Source organism: Martes martes (genome assembly GCF_963455335.1).
Source record: "Martes martes genome assembly, chromosome: 12".
Lineage (NCBI taxonomy): Eukaryota > Metazoa > Chordata > Mammalia > Carnivora > Mustelidae > Martes > Martes martes.
Genome location: NC_137900.1, coordinates 63,449,570 through 63,467,787, shown reverse-complemented (window position 1 = coordinate 63,467,787; position 18,218 = coordinate 63,449,570). Strand labels below are relative to the sequence as shown.

The 18,218-nt window shown below is 41.0% G+C and overlaps 1 protein-coding gene across 4 annotated transcripts; it reads left to right on the top strand.

Moving 5' to 3' along the window:
- The first annotated feature begins 1,546 nt into the window (after positions 1-1,546).
- Positions 1,547-17,736, top strand: TRMO (tRNA methyltransferase O). Of its 4 annotated transcripts, none has more exons than XM_080820662.1 (5): positions 1,547-1,679; positions 7,120-7,294; positions 10,112-10,269; positions 13,784-14,449; positions 16,880-17,736. In XM_080820662.1, the coding sequence occupies exons 1-5, from the start codon at positions 1,604-1,606 to the stop codon at positions 17,137-17,139; spliced, it is 1,335 nt and encodes a 444-aa protein (XP_080676788.1). In that variant the 5' UTR covers positions 1,547-1,603; the 3' UTR covers positions 17,140-17,736. The 4 variants fall into 4 exon arrangements, with proteins under 4 accessions (XP_080676788.1, XP_080676789.1, XP_080676790.1 ...); XM_080820663.1 differs by having other exon boundaries at positions 1,550-1,679; positions 13,784-14,440; XM_080820665.1 differs by lacking the exon at positions 1,547-1,679 and adding an exon at positions 2,068-2,133.
- Positions 17,737-18,218: the final 482 nt, after the last annotated feature.

Here is an 18,218-nt window from a genome sequence, read left to right as displayed (position 1 = left end):
AAAACCCTGGGATCATGACCTGAGCCGAAGGCAGATGCTTAGCTGACTGAGACACCTAGGTGCCCCCAAAGTGTGTGTTTTACACCACAACCTTCTCCTTAAATCTTTGGGTGTTGCCGGTTATTTTCTACTAGTGATCTTATATAACTCCATGAGAAATGAGAAGGTTTAGCAACAGATTTTCATGGTTGAGCTTTTAAAATCTGTGGACTTGCACGCTTCTGGATATTTTATATTGCAAGCCCTATGTTCCCCGACCCCAAACAGGATAAAAAAAACCCAGAAACAGAATTTTATGTACAGAGAAACTTGATATAGGGGAGAGATGACTTTACAAATAAGTAGGTGAAAGGATAGTATCGCTGCAAGGATAACTGGTTATCTCATGGGATGAAATCAGAATTTTTTTTAAAAGATTTTATTTATTTATTTGACAGACAGAGATCACAAGTAGGCAGAGAGGCAGGTAGAGAGAGAGGAAGGGAAGCAGGCTCCCTGCTGAGCAGAGAGCCCGATGTGGGGCTCGATTCCAGGACCCTGGGATCATGAGCCGAGACGAAAACAGAGGCTTTAACCCACTGAGCCAGGCAGGCACCCCTGAAATCAGAATTCTTGTTGGCTCTCAACCTTTCACAGCTGCCCAGAAACGATCACAATCTCTCCCATGTACACAGCATATTGACTCTGAATTTCATTTTTGCTTCAGTTCCCATAGGGTATGGAGCACAGAAAAGTCCGGGCTCCTTAACTCCTACTCCAGTGTGACGCTCCCCATCCATTAGACGTGAAATAAGGTTTAGTTAGGGCTCCTTGGTGACAAAACATCCTTTTCATTGCGGAAAAGTTGGGAGTATACAGAAGTATAATCATGTGTATTCCCACCACTCAAGAATTTCTAATTTTCTGGGGCGCCTGCGTGGCTCAGTGGGTTAAGCCTCTGCCTTTGGCTCAGGTCATGATCCCAGGGTCCCGGGATTGAGCCCCGCGGTCGTGCTCTCTGCTCAGTGGGGCTGCCCTCTGCCTGCCTCTCTGCCTACTTGTGATCTCTCTCTCTCTCTCTCTCTCTCTGTCAAACAAATAAATAAATAAAATCTTTTTAAAAAATGCCTTATGGGCACCCATGAGCTACAAGGATCTTCTTTAAAAAAAAAAAAAAAGAATTTCTAATTTCCTAACATCCCATCGTTATGCTAAGTGGTTAATTGCATCTACACATCCTTTGTCTTTAAAAATCGGTGTCATTCATTGGTCACGTAGATTGTTTATATCAATGTTTGAGAGAGACATCTTAGTGCGTAAATCTTCATCGCAGTGTCCCCCTTCACAAGAGCGGGAATTCGGAGTCGCTGACTGGCAGGGAATCGCAGCAAGTCAGCGCCAAGGATCAGAATCAGGTCCGGCAGAGAAACCGAAGCCGGGAAATGGAAATCGACACGCCACCAGTGCTGCAGGGAGCGCCCGCCTTGAGCGCGTCCCACTACCCACGCATGCGCCAGGCGCTGGGCACGCACCCCGCCAGGGCGGCTACTGCGCAGGCACCCAGCTCGGAGACCGGAAGCGGAAGGCCTGTCGCGGCGAGTCGACACCTCAGTGAGCAGTCGCCATGCGCGTGTTGGAAGAGCTGGGGCCTCAGCCCACAGCGACCGGGTGTGGGTGCGTGAAGCCGACTCTGGAAACAGGTAACTTTTGAGAGACCAGCGGTTCCGCACCCAAAAGAGGCCTGGGCGCAGGCCCCTGTCCTGACTTCGGAACAGGATGTAAAATGCGACAACTTGAACCCAAGTGGGTCGTTGTAGTTCTTGCGAAGCCACGGATCACGTGCACTAGCGACCACGTGATTTTGCTGAGGCGAGCGGCATGATGTCATCTGTTCCGTTCCTGGTAGCTGCGGTTGGGTTGGGCTTGGCATCGTGGCTGGAACAGACACGTGCAGTGTAACAGCCTTTCTCACAGATTTTTTGCTCACGTAGGAGAGATAGGATGTGAACGCTCGTGTTACGCGGGTTAGGAATTAATAAATACCCCCGAGAGAGGCATCCTGTGCTGTAGGAAGTAAGACGGGAGATGTGGAAAAGTTTTGGGGCGGAGAGGAGAGACAGGAAATCTTTTTAAACTGGGCCCGGAAAGTTGGGCGTGAGTTTATTTTCACCTCATTATATAGAGCCGAATGTTAACATTAGAAATTAGAAGACGCAAATGGAAGAAAAAGTCTGCCATCACCCAGAGAAAACCGCTGTTAATATCCTGGTGTCTACCTTACATACTTGTTTCTGCGCATGCACACTAGAAAATGAATTATGTGACCCCACTGTCTAATAACTTCTTTCTAAAACTTAAATTTCATATAAATGGAACCATTAATAGTTTTAAGGGATTGCACAGTACTTTGCTTTAGAGATGTGTTCTAATTAACCAATTCCTTAATGTTGGGTTTTTAGGTTACTGCCAGTTTTCATTGTGAAGAAAATTCTTAAGACTGAAATGTTTGTGCATGTTATAAAAGTTTAACTTAGATTGAATTTACTAAAAGGACTGTTACTTGTAGAAGGTTGTGCTCATTTAAAAAAAATTGTTGCACAGTGCCAGATTACAGGCCTAATATTTTCATAGGCAGGAAGGAGCAGGGCTTAGAGGTCTACATAACACCAGACTGGGGAGCTATAAATTTGAAATACTGGATGGAGCAAGGAGGTTGATTGGATTCAGATTGTAGAGAACCTTGAATACCAGGTTAAGAAATACAATGTCTGTTAACAGAAAAGTGGAAAATTTAGTTAGAGGTAGCATAAAATTAAGGAACTCAGAGTCTGGAGTACTGGTGTAGTGTATTTTAAGAAGGGGAGGGACCTGTGCTGGGGACATGAATTATAACAACGGTAATTTTACAGTCTGGGCAGGAGGGTCATAAGGACCTGAACTTTCTGTCAGCACTAAGACATACAGATAAACTTTGTATACAAAAACTCTGCATTAATAACTTGTTGGTTTTTCTCGTATTATACAGTTAGTACAATTGCAGTATTGTTAAAATGAGAGAAATGCCTAAGTAAGAGCTTGGAAAACCACGTTTTGCTGAGCACTTTGCATGGCACTAGGTGCTTTCCATATTTTTCCCATGATGTTGAAACATTGTGAGATTCTCCCCAACCAACTGTTAATTCTGCTGTGATAAGAATTCTTGTTTCTTTTACCGAAGCTTAGCTCAATGTCTGGCAATTGTAGAATATTGGAATGTTTGCTAAACAAATGAAAACAAGACACAGGGATCCCATCTTACTAGGTGAGGGGTCTTTTTTTGGCCATTTTTCTTTATGGCATTTTAATGAAGACCAGAGAATTGTTTGGCCTCAGTTTCTTCATCTCTTAAGTTGTTTACTGTCTTTATTCCACAGAAACATGGATGAAGATAAACAAAAGAATGCCTGTAAACATATTGGAAAAATATTTTAAAGTCATCAAAAGCATACACAATATGGAAGGGTCTAGAATTGTAATACTGAGAGAGAAAAAGCAAGTCTGAGAAGATAACATGCAGTTCAATCCCAGTTTTTATGGAATTCAAAACAAAATAAATATTATCTAAGCATGTATATGCATGTGATAAAATTATATTAAAGGTAGTGAGTGATAAAGATCCCATTCAGGCACCTGTTTATTTCAGGGAGAAAGGATGGGTTGCCATAGGAGAGAAGCAACATAAAAAGATACATTTTGTTGGTAAAGCTCTAGTTCTTGGAATGGGTGGTGGGTACACAGGATTTCATAGTATTATGCTCTGTTACACATTTATTACATGTAATATTTTATATGTAGCCAATAATACAGTTTTTATAAGTGAAAAGTAATGAAAGGTACTGTGAGGGACAACACCAGGCCTATAATCTTACCAGTTGTGCTGGTAGATAGATTTAATTAATGGAAGCTGAAAATAAAATGATGGTCTAGAGTGTCTGTATGTCATCTCTTAAAAGAAGTTAGTAAATTTTTCATGAAATGTGGAAAAAAAGTTATTTGTAAATTCAAAATGCTAGTTGTGGATACCTTGGACTTTAAACCTATATTGGTGCTGCTTTGCCAAGTTTTTGTCTTTTGAAAGGAGTTACTACTTAGGAAGAGAAAAGAAGAGGATTTTTGATGATTTAAAAAATTTTGAATATTATACAAATTACAAAGTATGAAAATAATCCAGAAATCTCACTATCCATTTTTACCATATTACCATATCCATTTTACCAAAATGTTAACATTTTGGTGAAATATCTTTTCAGATAGTTTTCTAAACATATACAAGTATGTATTTAAATAGGTAAATGTATAAACAAACGTTCTTAAATGAGATTATAGTCTTTCAATTTTTCACTTTCCTTTTTTTTTTTTTCTTAAAGATTTTATTTTTTACTTGAGAAGGAGAGCATGAGAGGGGAGAGGGTCAGAGGGAGAAGCAGACTCCCTGCTGAGCAGGGAGCCCAGTGTGGGACTCGATGCCTGTGGGACTCGATCCCTGGACTCCAGGATCATGACCTGAGCTGAAGGCAGCCACTTAACCAACTGAGCCACCTAGGCGCCCACTTTTTTTTTTTTTTAAGATTTTATTTATTTATTTGACAAAGAGTTCATAAGTAGGCAGAGAGGCAGAGGGGGGGGGGAAGCAGGCTTCCCGCCGAGCAGAGAGCCCGACGTGGGGCTCGATCCCAGGACCCCGAGATCATGACCTGAGCTGAAGGCAAAGGCCCAACCCACTGAGCCACCCAGGTGCTCCTCACTTTCCATTTTAACCAGTTTAGACTTAAACAATCCTTTTTTTCCCACATAACATGAATTTTTGGAGTACCTACCCCCTTGCATGCAATGTACTAGGCCGTGAACGTAGCATTGAACAAGGTGGAAAAACTCCTGCCCACATGGAGCCTACATTCTAGGGGCAGAGAGCTACTAGACCAAGCCTAACCTGAAATCTGTTCTGTCTCTAGATATTTTAGTAGTATGATTATGATCCCATGCACTCTCTTTATTGCTTAAACTACTTTGTTTCATATATTCTGTTCTTTTTTTTTTTTTTTTAAGATTTTTATTTATTTACTTGACAGAGAGAGAGTATAAGCAGGGGGAGCAGCAGGCAGAGGGAAAAGAAGCAAGCTTCCCGTTAAGCAGGAGGCCCGAAGCGGGGCTTGATCCCAGGGATCCTGACCTGAGCTGAAGGCAAATGCTTAACTGACTGAACCACCCAGGCACCCCTGTTCTGTTCTTTTTAGTTGAATGTATGCTTATTTGGACATGTTTCCCCCACTCTCTGAAAGTAGATCATTCCTATAAAATTTTTCGTAACCTGAAATGGCGTAATGCGAAGAAGCAATTACCATTAATTTATGTGGAAAAATTGTTGAATGTTCCCAGGCCCAAAAAATTACCTCTCTCAGGCTTTTCTGTTACTTCAGGACACATATTGTTAGTTGATGCACAAAATAAATCAAGATAAAGCACAGATGCTCACACAGTTCAAAGCTCTGGTGGCTTGATGCTCAGATGCTGAGTGTAGTTCCTGGGGAAGGACCTGGGTGGGGCCATCTCACTGCTTGGGGTGCATCCTGCATCTATAACAGTTTGCTGCAAAACAAATGCTGAGCACTTTCCACTTTAGTCTTTTTTTTTTTTTTTTTTTTTTGGTAAAATCAAACATTCTCTTTGGATTTCTTTTGATTAGCAAAAACAGGTACTGAGGTAGGTCTTTCACAAACACACAGTGGCTTACATGCAAGCTTGGGTGAAAAGCACAAGGATGTCTGTATACAATCTCTGTCTCCTTATCTTTCGTTATTCTTTGCCTTATCTTTCACACTCCAGCTAATCAAAATAACTTGTTCTCTGCATGTGCTGTAACACTTGTCATTTAACTTTGTGCATGTTATTCCCTCTATTTTATTAAAAAATTTTTTTTTTAAAGAATTCATTTATTCTTGGGGTGCGTGAGTGGCTCAGTCGTTAAGGGTCTGCCTTCGGCTCAGGTTGTGATCCCAGGGTGCTGGGATCAAGCCCCACATCGGGCTCTTTGCTCAGCGGGAAGCCTGCTTCTCCCTCTCCAACTCCCCCTGCTTGTGATCCCTTTCTTGCTGTGTTTCTCTCTGTCAAATAAATAAAACCTTTAAAAACAAAATAAGAATTCATTTATTCTTTAGAGAGAGAGAGTGTGCACACAAGCGTGTACAGAGGAAGGGGCGGGGGAGGGGGGAGGGAGAGAATCTGGAGACGACTCCATGCTTGGCACAGAGCCCAACTTGCCGCTCGATCTCACAACCCTGAGATCATGACCTGAGCAGAAAGCAAGAGTTGAGACGCTTAACTGACTGAGTCACCCAGGTGCCCCAATTCCCTCTATTTTAAATGCTCTTTTTATTTTTATTTATTTATTTGACACACAGAGAGAGGTCACAAGTGGGCAGAGAGGAGGCAGAGAGAGAGGGGGAAGCAGGCTGCCCGCCGAGCATAGAGCCCAATGCGGGACTCGATCCCGGGACCCTGAGACCATGACCTGAGCTGAAGGCAGAGGCCAACCCACTGAGCCACCCAGGCGCCCCTAAATACTCTTTTAGTTCTGACCAAAGTCACATACCATAGTAATGGTAACATTGAATTTGAATTATGGTCATAGTAGAACTTCTGAGAATGCCTCATGTCTGTCTGTCTTTTTTTTTTTTTTTTTAAGATTTTATTTATTTACTTGACAGAGATGACAAGTAGGAAGAGAGGCAGGCAGAGAGAGAGAGAGAGGGAAGCAGGCTCCCCGCTGAGCAGAGAGCCTGATGTGGGGCTCCATCCCAAGACCCTGAGATCATGACCTGAGCCGAAGGCAGAGGCTTAGTCCACTGAGCCACCCAGGTGCCTCGGGCCCCCTGTCTTTCTTAGACCTCTGCTCTTCCTGGCTATCAAAAGGGATATAATAATATATGTGTGGTAATGATATATTTATTTATATGTATTCATGACATATGAATCATTTTTAATAGTTGCATAAGACTTGGTAGATGTTAAAATTATGAAATCAGTGCATTAAAGAAAACATGTTTTCCTACATCTTTATTTGACATTTTGACTAAAGATTTCTTACCTACTTTTCTTCTGTAGGGAATCTTTTAACTGAGCCAATTGGCTACTTGGAATCCTGTTTCTCAGCCAAGAATGGTACTCCAAGGCAGCCGTCTATTTGTAGCCATTCACGGGCTTGTTTGAGAATTAGAAAGAGCATCTTTAATAATCCTGAACATTCCTTGATGGGCTTAGAACAGTTTTCTCATGTTTGGTAAGTTGTTTTATGGTTAGAAGTGGGTCTTTGGGTCAGAACCTGCTCTTGAGTAAAGTACTCCTGTCGAAGGCAACCTTGGAGACTGCCCTCCAGACCACACTTAGCTGTTGCATGGAATTCCTGTTGCATATTCACACACGTGACTGTAGGCATAACTTGGGCACTCTCACGGAAGCTTGGGATCCACTGAGGGGACTCATTCCATTTGCAGTTGGTCCTGATTGTGATGAATGCCTTCTGTTGACTTGTACTCTATAGACCTTCGTGATTCTGCCTGTGAGTCATTATTCTATCCTCTGGACCAGGGGTCAGCAAGCTAAAGGCCGTGGACCAAATCCATCTACCCCCCCATCTTTGTTTTTTCCCCATCTTTGTAAATAAGTTTATAGGAACACAGCCACTCCCATTTGTTTATGTATTGTGTGTGGCTGCTTTTGTGGTACAGTGGCAGAGTTGAATGGTTACAACAGAGACTTGTTGGCATGCAAACTCAAATACTTAGCGTATGACCCTTTACAGAAAAAGTTTGCAGACTTTGCTCTAGACCATTAACAATTAAGTTTGTTCTTCCTAAGAGACAAAAGAGACTTCAGAAGTCTGGATACTCTAAATGAAGTGTTACTTATATTAGCACCTGTGTTATACTAGTGTAACTGTCACTTGGAATTCTGTCTCTATCCATTCTTACCTACTCCAGCATCACCAGTATGACTTGGTCTAATTTTACTGGTGAAGACCTAAAATGAAGTATTTATTCTGAGATAGCTTATGTTTTTGTGAATTTGGAGATGTGGGTAGAGTAAAAGCAACATGTGTCTGACCTAGTTTGTATGATCTCGGTTAAATTAATTAAATTAAGAACATTGCTGATATTAAAAAAAATGGGTCCAGATCTATATAAAGAGATTTTTTGTATCCCTCCTATTTGTCTTCTCTCTCATCCTTAGCCTCCAGCACTCTTCAGAGATTTTTATTGTTAATATCTTGGTTACATGCTACCAGGCCTTTTCTTTTTCTTTTTCTTTTTTAATATATATAGAAGAATAAACATACACACCGGGGTAGGTGTTTGTTTTAAACAATGGAATATGTTTTCTTCATTTAACAGTGTATATCATGACAATGCATACAGATTTCTTCTTTTTGCTTTAATGGCTGTCTCTTATTGTAAAATATAGATATGACGTGATTTGACCACGCTTTTGTTAATGGATAGTTATTTTGCTATTATAGTAATACTGTAGCAAACCTTCTTAGACAGTTCTTGGCACATGTACATTTTCACACATAAGTATCAGAAATGGTTATATTGAGCTAGAGGGTGTGCATATTTATAATTTTGAGGGCTACTGCCAAACTGCTCTAAAAAGCTTAGTTTGTGTATCGTAAGTGTATGAAAATGACCTTTTCCTTACATTCCTGCTAACACTGTATGTTCCAGTTTTTCCTGCGTTTTGTCAGACAGGGAAAAACAAGATGTTTTTTAAAGATTTTGTTTATTATTTGAGAGAGAGAGTGAGCATGCACATGCATGGGTAGAGGGGCAGAGGGAGAGAATCCTAAGCGGGAATTGATCTCACCACCCTGAGATCATGACCTGAGCTGAAATCAAGAGTCAGATGTTCAACCGACTGAGCCATCCAGGTGACCTGAGAAAAACAATATTTTATTTTTCAGTTAAATTTCTTAATTATTAGTGAGGTTCAACATCTTTCCATTTGACTGCTGTTATTTCTTACTCTTTTGTCAATTAAGTTCTTTGCTTAATTTCTTTTTTTTTCTTTTTTAAATATTTTATTTATTTATTTGACAGACAGAGATCACAAGTAGGCAGAGAGAGGTGGGGGGAAGCAGGCTCCCTGCTGAGCAGAGAGCCCGATGTGGGGCTCGATCCCAGCACCCTGAGATCATGACCTGAGCCAAAGACAGAGGCTTAACCCACTGAGCCACCCAGGCACCCCTCTTTCTTTCTTTCTTTTTTTTTTTTTTTAAGAATTTATTTATTTATTTGACAGAGAGTGACATAGCGAGAGAAGGAACACAACAAGCAGGGGGAATGGGAAAAGGAGAAGTAGGCTCTCCATTGAGCAGGGAGCCCAGTGTGGGGCTCAATCCCAGAACTCTGGGATCATAACCTGAACCGAAGGTAGACGCCCAACAACTGAGCCACCCAGGTGCCCGGTCTTTGCTTAATTTCTTATAACGAGTTCCCCTTTGTGATTTGTAGGAACAGTTTATATACCATAGATATTAACCCATTATCTATTGTACATGTAGCAAACATTTTCTCCTGGGATTACATTTTATAGTCAAAAATTTAATGATTTAATGAGTTCGAATCTGTTATTGTTTCTCTTTATGGCTTTCTGCTTTTCTTATTTAGGAAGACCCAGTGAAGTTATTTAATATTTCTGAGCCCGGATTGCCTCATTCTTAAAATGGAGGGTAAATTACAAGTCCTGGGCTCGTTGAGAGAGTTAACTAAGTATAAAAATGTGTAGCAGACTGCCTGGCAGATAGCAGGCTCTTACTTCGTAAATATTGCTTATTCAGGCTCTTGACAAATATTTGTAAAAGTTCCTGCAACATGCCAGTAATTGTGTTAGGATAAAGAGATAAGACGCGCCCTTCCTTCAAGGAATGAGAATGGCATTACTTTTTTCCCCACTGATTACATTTTAGTACCGTTAAAAAGCATTCTTTCAGCTTTAACCTGTGGGATTAAAGATTAAAGGTTTTTTTCCCCCATCAAATTATTATGATAAATTAAGATGTATCCTTTTCTTATTTGGTGGTTTGGTTTATTTTCAATAGGATTTTGTTTGTTTTTCACAAGAATGGTCATTTGAGCTGTAAGGCAAAAGTGCAGCCTCCTAGGCTGAATGGCATAAAGACTGGAGTTTTCTCCACAAGGAGCCCACATCGTCCCAATGCAATAGGACTGACCCTGGCCAAGCTGGAAAAGGTAGAAGGTAACAAATTTCATTTCTACTTTTATCTTTTTTCCTTATCTAAAAGAAGTCTTATAAAACAAACATACTATTAACTGGCTGTTGTTCGGAGGAGTACCAGTGGTGTTAACCCCTGAGGATTACCAGGCATGGAAGAAGAAATGACTAAAAAAGAATGTCACCCTTTGAAATCAGCTCTCATAGGATGCTCAGAGTTTAATTATATGATCCCATATATTAGAAACTATTACATTATTAAAAAATAATTAAATTAGTAACCAAATTTTCTCTGACTTGGAATACAGTAAATACAAAATTATTCAACAATAATTGGACACTTTCAGAATTAACAGAGAGTAACTGCTTGTATGTGTAGATACGGTAAACCTGTAAGGTGGTGGTGTATTATTTCTTCCTTGCACTTTGAGGAGATGAACATGCGCTGTGGTTGTAGTACACCTGTTAACTCTGACGTGTGGCAGAAGGTCTGCTATGAATTGCAGTATAATAACATTTAAACACCTGTCAGATTGTGGAAGTACCTGTGTAGAATACCAGGTTCGTTTTAACTGTGTATTCAGATATAGCCTAGTTACTGGGCCATACATTTTTTGGAAGCATCCTGTGTTTTTTTTTGAAGTATAATTGACATATTAGTTTCAAGTGTACAATATGTTTCAATATTTATATACATTGTGAAATCATCACTGCAGTAAGTCTAGATATTATTTGTCACCATATAGTTAAAAATATTTTTTCTTACGGTGTGAACTTTGAAGATCTACTCTCAACAACTTTCAAATATACAATACAATACAATATTATTGACTGTGCTGTACATGACATCCCCAAGACTTACTTATTGTATCGTTGGGAGTTTGTACCTCTTGATCCCTTTGACCCATTTCATTTATCTCCCTACTCTGTTCCCCCTGGCCGCCACTGATCTGTTCTCTGTATCTTTGAGTTTTGGTTTGTTTGTTTTGTTTGTTAGTAAAGCATCCTGTTCTTGAATCACTCTGACTAACAATAAGCACATTTGTTGTAGAGATAGAAGACTGAAGGTCAGGAGACCATTCTAGGCTTTAGCTTCCTGGTTTGTAAAGTGGGCGAAGGAGTAGGACCTGCCCTCTCTGGGACTACATAGTATATATATATTTTTTTTTATTTTGCTTGTTTTTTGCCAGAACTTGAACTCCGTCCCCTGGGTTGTATTCAGCCCAGCCTTGGATAGGTTTTCCAAGAAAATTCTGAAGCCAGTCCAACTTGAGCTTTGTCAATTTGTGATAGCCAACCAGCTTGAGTAATAGTACTAAAGATTTTATTATCATTTGTGCATCTCACACATATTTTCTGAGCACTGTATATATGCCAGGCTGAGGGTATGGTGGTAAACAAATTAGACAAAAATCCATGCATTGTGCTCGCTTCAGCAGCGCATATGCTAAAATTGGAACCATACAGAGACGATTAGCATGGCCCCTGCACAAGGATGACACACAAATTCATGAAGCACTCTGTATTTTTTCAGGTTTTAATATATCCTGTTATGATGTCATCACTTGAAGTTCTCATTAAAATACTGTGTGTCACCAAAAAAATAGATAAAAATAAAAATTTACACATACACAAACACACGAAATCCCTGCATTGAAGAAGAACTTAAAATTCTAACGGGGAAGATCAAATTAGAAATGTAAAAGGCAAATGCAGTAACACTGTAGACATTCTTACAAGTAAGTGTTATGGTGACTACTAGTGTTTGCGTGGTACTTTACAGTTTATAAAGCGTGTTTGTGTGCGTTATCTCTCTGTGGCTGTTTGGGTTTGATAGGGTAGCAATCTTCTATGGATGAGGAAGCTGAGGCTCTTTGATGTTTGATAATATGCCTAATAGCATCCAGCCAGGTGGTTGCGTAAGTCTAAATCCCATGAACTTTTATGTATACTACAATGCTTTCTTCCTTCTGCAGACATTGTTGGGCATATCCGTTAGTTAGGAAGTCCAAAGTCATTATTCCAAAGTTCCAGGCTCATTCGTATTGAGCATGTTTTAGAAATTAGTCCTCTGTTAGTCTTGTTTTTCTTAAATGGAGACAGAATGGAATGTGATCACATGCAATTTTTTGATTCTCATTTGGCCAATTTCCCAAGAATCAAGTTAGTAGAATCTGCACCAGTAGCAGGCACTGGACATGCAGCTGTCTAAGTGAGACAAAGACCTGTTATTATTTGGCAGTGGTGACCTATGTTCTGTTTAAGTGTTTGAATCTTGATGGATGTGTTGATTTCCATTGCTATGTAACAAATTACCATACGCTTAATTGGTTTATTTTTATTTTTTTATTTCTTTAGAGATTTTATTTATTTGAGAGAGAGAGAAAAAGAGAGCACGAGTGGAGGGGAGGGGCAAAAGGAGTGGGAGAAGCAGACTCCCCACTGAGCAGGGAGCCTGATACTGGGCTTGATCCCAGGACCTTGGGATCATGACCTGAGCCCAAAGGCAGACACTTACCTGACTGAGCCACCCAGACACCCCTACTTAGTTTAAACAACACACATTTATTATCTCTTTGAAATATTACTATATTTCATAATAATTAGTTTAGAAATATGGGAACAGCTAAGCCAGTCCTCTGCTTAGGATCTTACCAGGCTGCAAATAAGGTGTGATCTAGGTGAGTTCTTATGTGGAGGCTCAACTGGGGAAGAATTTGCTTCCAGGCTCACTCACGTTGTTGGCAGAATTCACTTGTAGTTGTGGGACTGAGAGCCACAGTTGCTTGCTGGTTGTTGGCTGGTGTTTGCCCTCAGCTCCTAAAAGCTTCTGCAGTGCCTTGCCACATGGGCTTTCTCAGGGTGGTTGCTTACTTCATCAAGCCCACCAGGAGAATATCTCGAGTGAATCTGCCTGCAGGCGCAGGAGTCTTAGATAATGTAACATAGTCATTGGAGTGATATCAAGTCACACTCAAAAGATGGGGATTATCCAAGGGTGCGAACACCAGGAGGTGGGCATTCTGGGGGCCACTTTCGTGTCTGTTTGCCACAGTGGAAATCCTCATTGAGCCCACAGAGATATACTGAAGATATACTGATATACTGAACAGAGTTAGAAGCCCCAGTGATGCAAGAATGAGTCAGTGCTCAAGGGCCTACCCATACTGTCTAGGGAGAGAGACTGACTAGGTCATTGCCAGATCATATGAAAAAGGGTGTAGTAGAGGTTTCTACATGGATTTCTCTGTGGAACACAGAGGAAAGAGTGCTTATGTGTGGAAGAGTCAGAAAGGCTCTGTAGGTGAGGTTTCATAGAGGAGCCCTAAAGAGCATGTAGGAGTTTGACAGGTGAAGAAGAGGATGGGTTTCCAGGCAGAATGAAAAGGGTGTGTTGGCACCAGGTATAAGAGAACCTGGTATGTTAGAGAATTGTGAGTAAGCTTGGTGAGGCATAAGCAGATGGTGTTGGTTCTTAATTGTTTGCACTGTTCTTCATTGTTACGATTTCTAAGAGGATGTGTTTTTCACATTATAGGTGGAGCTATATACCTTTCTGGAATTGACATGATTCATGGCACACCTGTCCTAGACATAAAGCCCTACATAGCTGAGTATGACTCGCCACAAAATTTGATTGAGCCTCTACAGGACTTTAATTTACAGAATAACCAATATAAATCCCAAAACACATCCCAGTCTAATGGCAAGACTGACCACTGTGACCAGCGACAGCTCTCAAGGTGTGATAAACCACAAGCCTGTAGTCACACTAAGGAGAAACCTAAATGTCATGAAGATGGAACTTCAGGAGCAAACTACATGAAACGTGATAACTCAACAAAAGTCCAGCAAAACTCCCCTCAGCACAGGGAGATAGCAGCAGATTTGGGTATAGAATCAAGAAGTGATCAGAGTCTGAGTGTGGCAGAAGAACAAATTGGCTCAAATTGCCTGGGGAAGAGCTTTTCAGAGGAAGGTACAGAAAAGAGGCTAAAGAGAGGGAAGGAAGCAGTGGTCGCACAAGGAAATGGTGCGGAGTTGCAGCCGGTGGCCCCTCACTGTCCTTCCAGGATGGCTGGTGCAGCCCACCACAGCGTGGTCCCTGACTGGGTTAGAGAGGCCCCTGTGGCCCCCTTGGAAGTCCGCTTCACTCCTCACGCAGAGATGGATCTCGAGTGCCTCAGTTCAGAAGGTGAACCAGGTACCCCCTGTCTCTTAGTTTGGAATGAGAGCTTTAGCCAAATTTGGTATTTCTGAGGGCAGTTATGTAAAGGATTTGTCAGTATGACTGGTTATACAAATTTTAGGAGTGCAAAATTCTGTTTGGGCAACAGCACCATCTGATGACGAGCCTTGTTCAGCACAGTGAGTCCCAGACACTCAGTGAAGTGTTTGCTGAGAATGGCTCCTGCCTCACGAGGTGGCGCATGATTTAGGGCCTCTTGTCAGTCTGTTACAGTAGTTCCTGGAGTTTTCAAACAGCGTTCAGAAGCTAAATTGTGCTTGTTCAATACTTGGATAAAGTTTTTTCATGTTTTACTATCTGACTAGAGAAGTATCCCACCTTATTCTGTCAGGCGGCTGATAGCTCTCCCTGTGGCACGGAGCCTAGGGGTAGAAGGGAAGTCTCTTAGCACAGTAATTGTCCCTATAAAAAGTCCCAGCACTGGAGACGTGCCCTTCACTGTAGAAGAGCCCTTCACTGTAGAAGAGAAGCCACAGGGCTTTTACTTGGACTCGTTTACTTTAACACACAGTTTGTAACAGATGCCGTCCCCTGGTTCCCCAGCCCGTAGCAGATGTGAGGCAGCAGTCTAGAATGAAGGAAGGTGGCTGCAGCGAGCCCTGTAAGAACAGCCAGTTAGTTGCCAAGGACATGTCTGATTTCATGTGCCATTCCACGGTGTGTTTCTTATTCTTTCCAAAGGCTTTATGTTTAAACAAAGCGTCTGATTTTTAAATTGAGCTCTTTATTTAAAAAGTTTTGTTTATGAAAGTTGTTTCCTCATTGTATACAGTTGATGAAGGTCAGTTTTAAAGGGATTTTGGGAAAGAACAAAGAAAGCAGTGTTGCCCAGAAGATACTTTATATTTCTACTTACTCTTTCTCCTGCAGTTATCCGTGATTGCTTCTTACTTTGGAAAGTTTTATCTTTTTCAAACTATAGTGCTGGGTGTCTGAGAGGTTATAATGTGCCTTGTTGATTTGAAAAAGCGCTGAAAAGAGAAATTATGAAATATAACTATGAAACAGGGACTGATTTGGACCAGCAGAATTTGGAGTTAATACAGAAATAAGAAATGACCCTGTCAGAAGCTTTAGAGTCTAGAAAAGATAAAAGATACTGAAATGGTGGCCATGTGTTGGTGGTAGGAGTAGGGGGATTGGCGCTGGAATGGAGTGCTTATGGGCACATGACGGGGAGAAGGATTATGACTTGGGGAGCAGGGAGAAAATTTGGGAGTACTTCCTGGAGTAAAAAGTATTTGAGCTGAGCCTGGAAGAATAAGTAGGCAGAGAAGTGATGGAACGGCACCTGTGCCAGATGAACAACTGTGCAAAGTCCTGGAGCTCTTACCAGGTACACTGTTACTGAAGAGTGTGATATTTCTGGAATTCCTCTTTTTTGAGTGGCCTTGGAGTCATTTCGTGAGCCATGCAGTAAAGGAATCTTAGCACTGCATAATTGGTTCTTGGTGGGATTTTTTTTTTTTTTTTTTAAAGGATTCCTCATGATCAACAGCTGAATTGGTCCTTGGTTTTTGACCAAAGATTGAACTTCATGACTTTATTTATGAACTTACTACCCAAGTGATTTTGGCTGTTTTCTAAAAACTGAATTTACTTTCAGACGAATAAAGATCCACCACCACTCCAGATGGTATTTTGAACAGGAACAACATTGTTTAAAGCGCATGCCTTCCTGGAAGGGCCTGGCCTTTATTTGGATTTATGTTATATTGTAGCTATTAAAAATAAAGTCAAGTTAATTTTTTATTTAAGTTTTGTTCATACTGTATTTTTAAAAATTAAGATACATCCATGATGACACAGATGTAGGAAGTTTTGCCACTTAATAGGGTGTACATCTGTTTACCTGTACCTCCTCACCTTGGTGGTTTGGGGTGGCTTGTTCCCTAGTGATGGTATTCAGCTTTCTCAGAGTATCTATACTACTTTTTTCAGGACACTCCCATGTCCTCGTTCCTTAGGGAATGTGGTGTTACTTTAACAAGGGCTGTGACACCAGCTCTCTGAGGCACCATCCCTTGCTTATGGCTGGTGCTCTGGGTATAGGTGGGTTTAGTCTTCTTTCTTGTGGCTTTCTGAGAATGCTGGGACTGTCATGCATTTCCCTGACCATGCCTCCATTCTGAGAATAAATGGAATGACAAGGAATCAAATCAAAGTCGACATTGAACATAGAAGGTTTTGTTCAGTGAATGAAAATTTGGGGCACATGTAAGTTTAATCTAATGTAATCACTTGAAAGCAACATTCTCTGTAACAACTGAGTAGATTGCCAAACCCAGTTCATTTCAAGTGATAGTATATTCAGTGTGATACTCCACATTGAAGTTCCCTGTACTGAAATTTGACCAGCATTAAGTTGTATTCTTCTCATTGCAGATGGCAGTCAGCCTTCATTTAAGTATTTTCAATCAGCAGAGGAAGCAAGGCATGCCATTGAGGCTGTGCTGTCAGCCGACCCTCGGTCTGTGTATCGACGGAAGCTCTGCCAGGACCGCCTTTTCTACTTTACTGTAGACATAGCACATATCACTTGCTGGTTTGGTGATGGCTTTGCAGAGGTTCTAAGGATCAAGCCAGCTTCAGAGCCTCTTCAGATGACTGACCCCAAGGAGTCCTTGGTATCTCTGGGATCGTAAGTAGCCTCCGTCATGTGTTTAAAACAGCCTAATTGACTTTGGATGTGGCTGTTGCATTAACTATACAAGCTAATGGTGTGCCTTCTTTGCAGAAAGAAGCAACACTTAGTGATCTCACTGCTTTGATTGTTAATGGTTGTTCAAAGTATTTATTTGAAAAACATTTTTAATAAACGGATAAAAGTTAGAGAAATTTCCATATGCTTTTCATTTGGTTAATATTGGAGAATCCAAAGGTGATGATATCGCAGTAATTTCTGAAAGAAGCTGAATGTTTTTGGCACTTGGTAAAACTGGGCAGAGATCATTCTAGCAGAAACTTAAAAGCTCAGGGGATCTGTTCAACAGTTCATATTGGTTTTCCTATCTGGAAAAGCTTGACCTCTCTCTTTCATTATAAATCATACTGAACTGGGGCACCTGGGTGGCTCAGAAGGTTAAATATCTGCTTTCAGCTCAGGTTATGATCCCAGGGTTCTGGGATTGAGCCCCATTTCGGGCTCCCTGCTCAGCAGGGAACCTGCTCTCTCTCTTCCTCCGCCTGCCAGTCCCCCTGCTTGGGCTCTCTCTCTCTCTCTGTCAAATAAATAAAATCTTAAAAAAAAAAAAAATCAAGGTGAGTTAACAATGTCTTAGGAAACTAGCAGATCAAAAACAAGTGGTTATAAAGATCTTTAGAAATTAAACACCTGTGTTTTGTAGACTTTGTCATAAACACATTTGTATGTTTATGTATACATATACTTAATCCTGATTCCAAAGTAGGGACTCTGATGTTTCTTTGGATGTCTTTGTATCAGAAAAGAAAGTCAAAGAAAGGGCGCCTGGGTGGCTTAGTGGGTTAAGCCGCTGCCTTCGGCTCAGGTCATGATCTCAGGGTCCTGGGATCGAGTCCCGCATCGGGTTCTCTGCTCAGCGGGGAGCCTGCTTCCCTCTCTCTCTGCCTACTTGTGATCTCTGCCTGTCAAATAAATAAATAAATAAAATATTTAAAAAAAATGAAAGTCCCAGAAGTCGAAGAAAATAACTTAATTACTGGTTTATTTCTTACTTGTTTTATGAATATTTACTAAAAAACT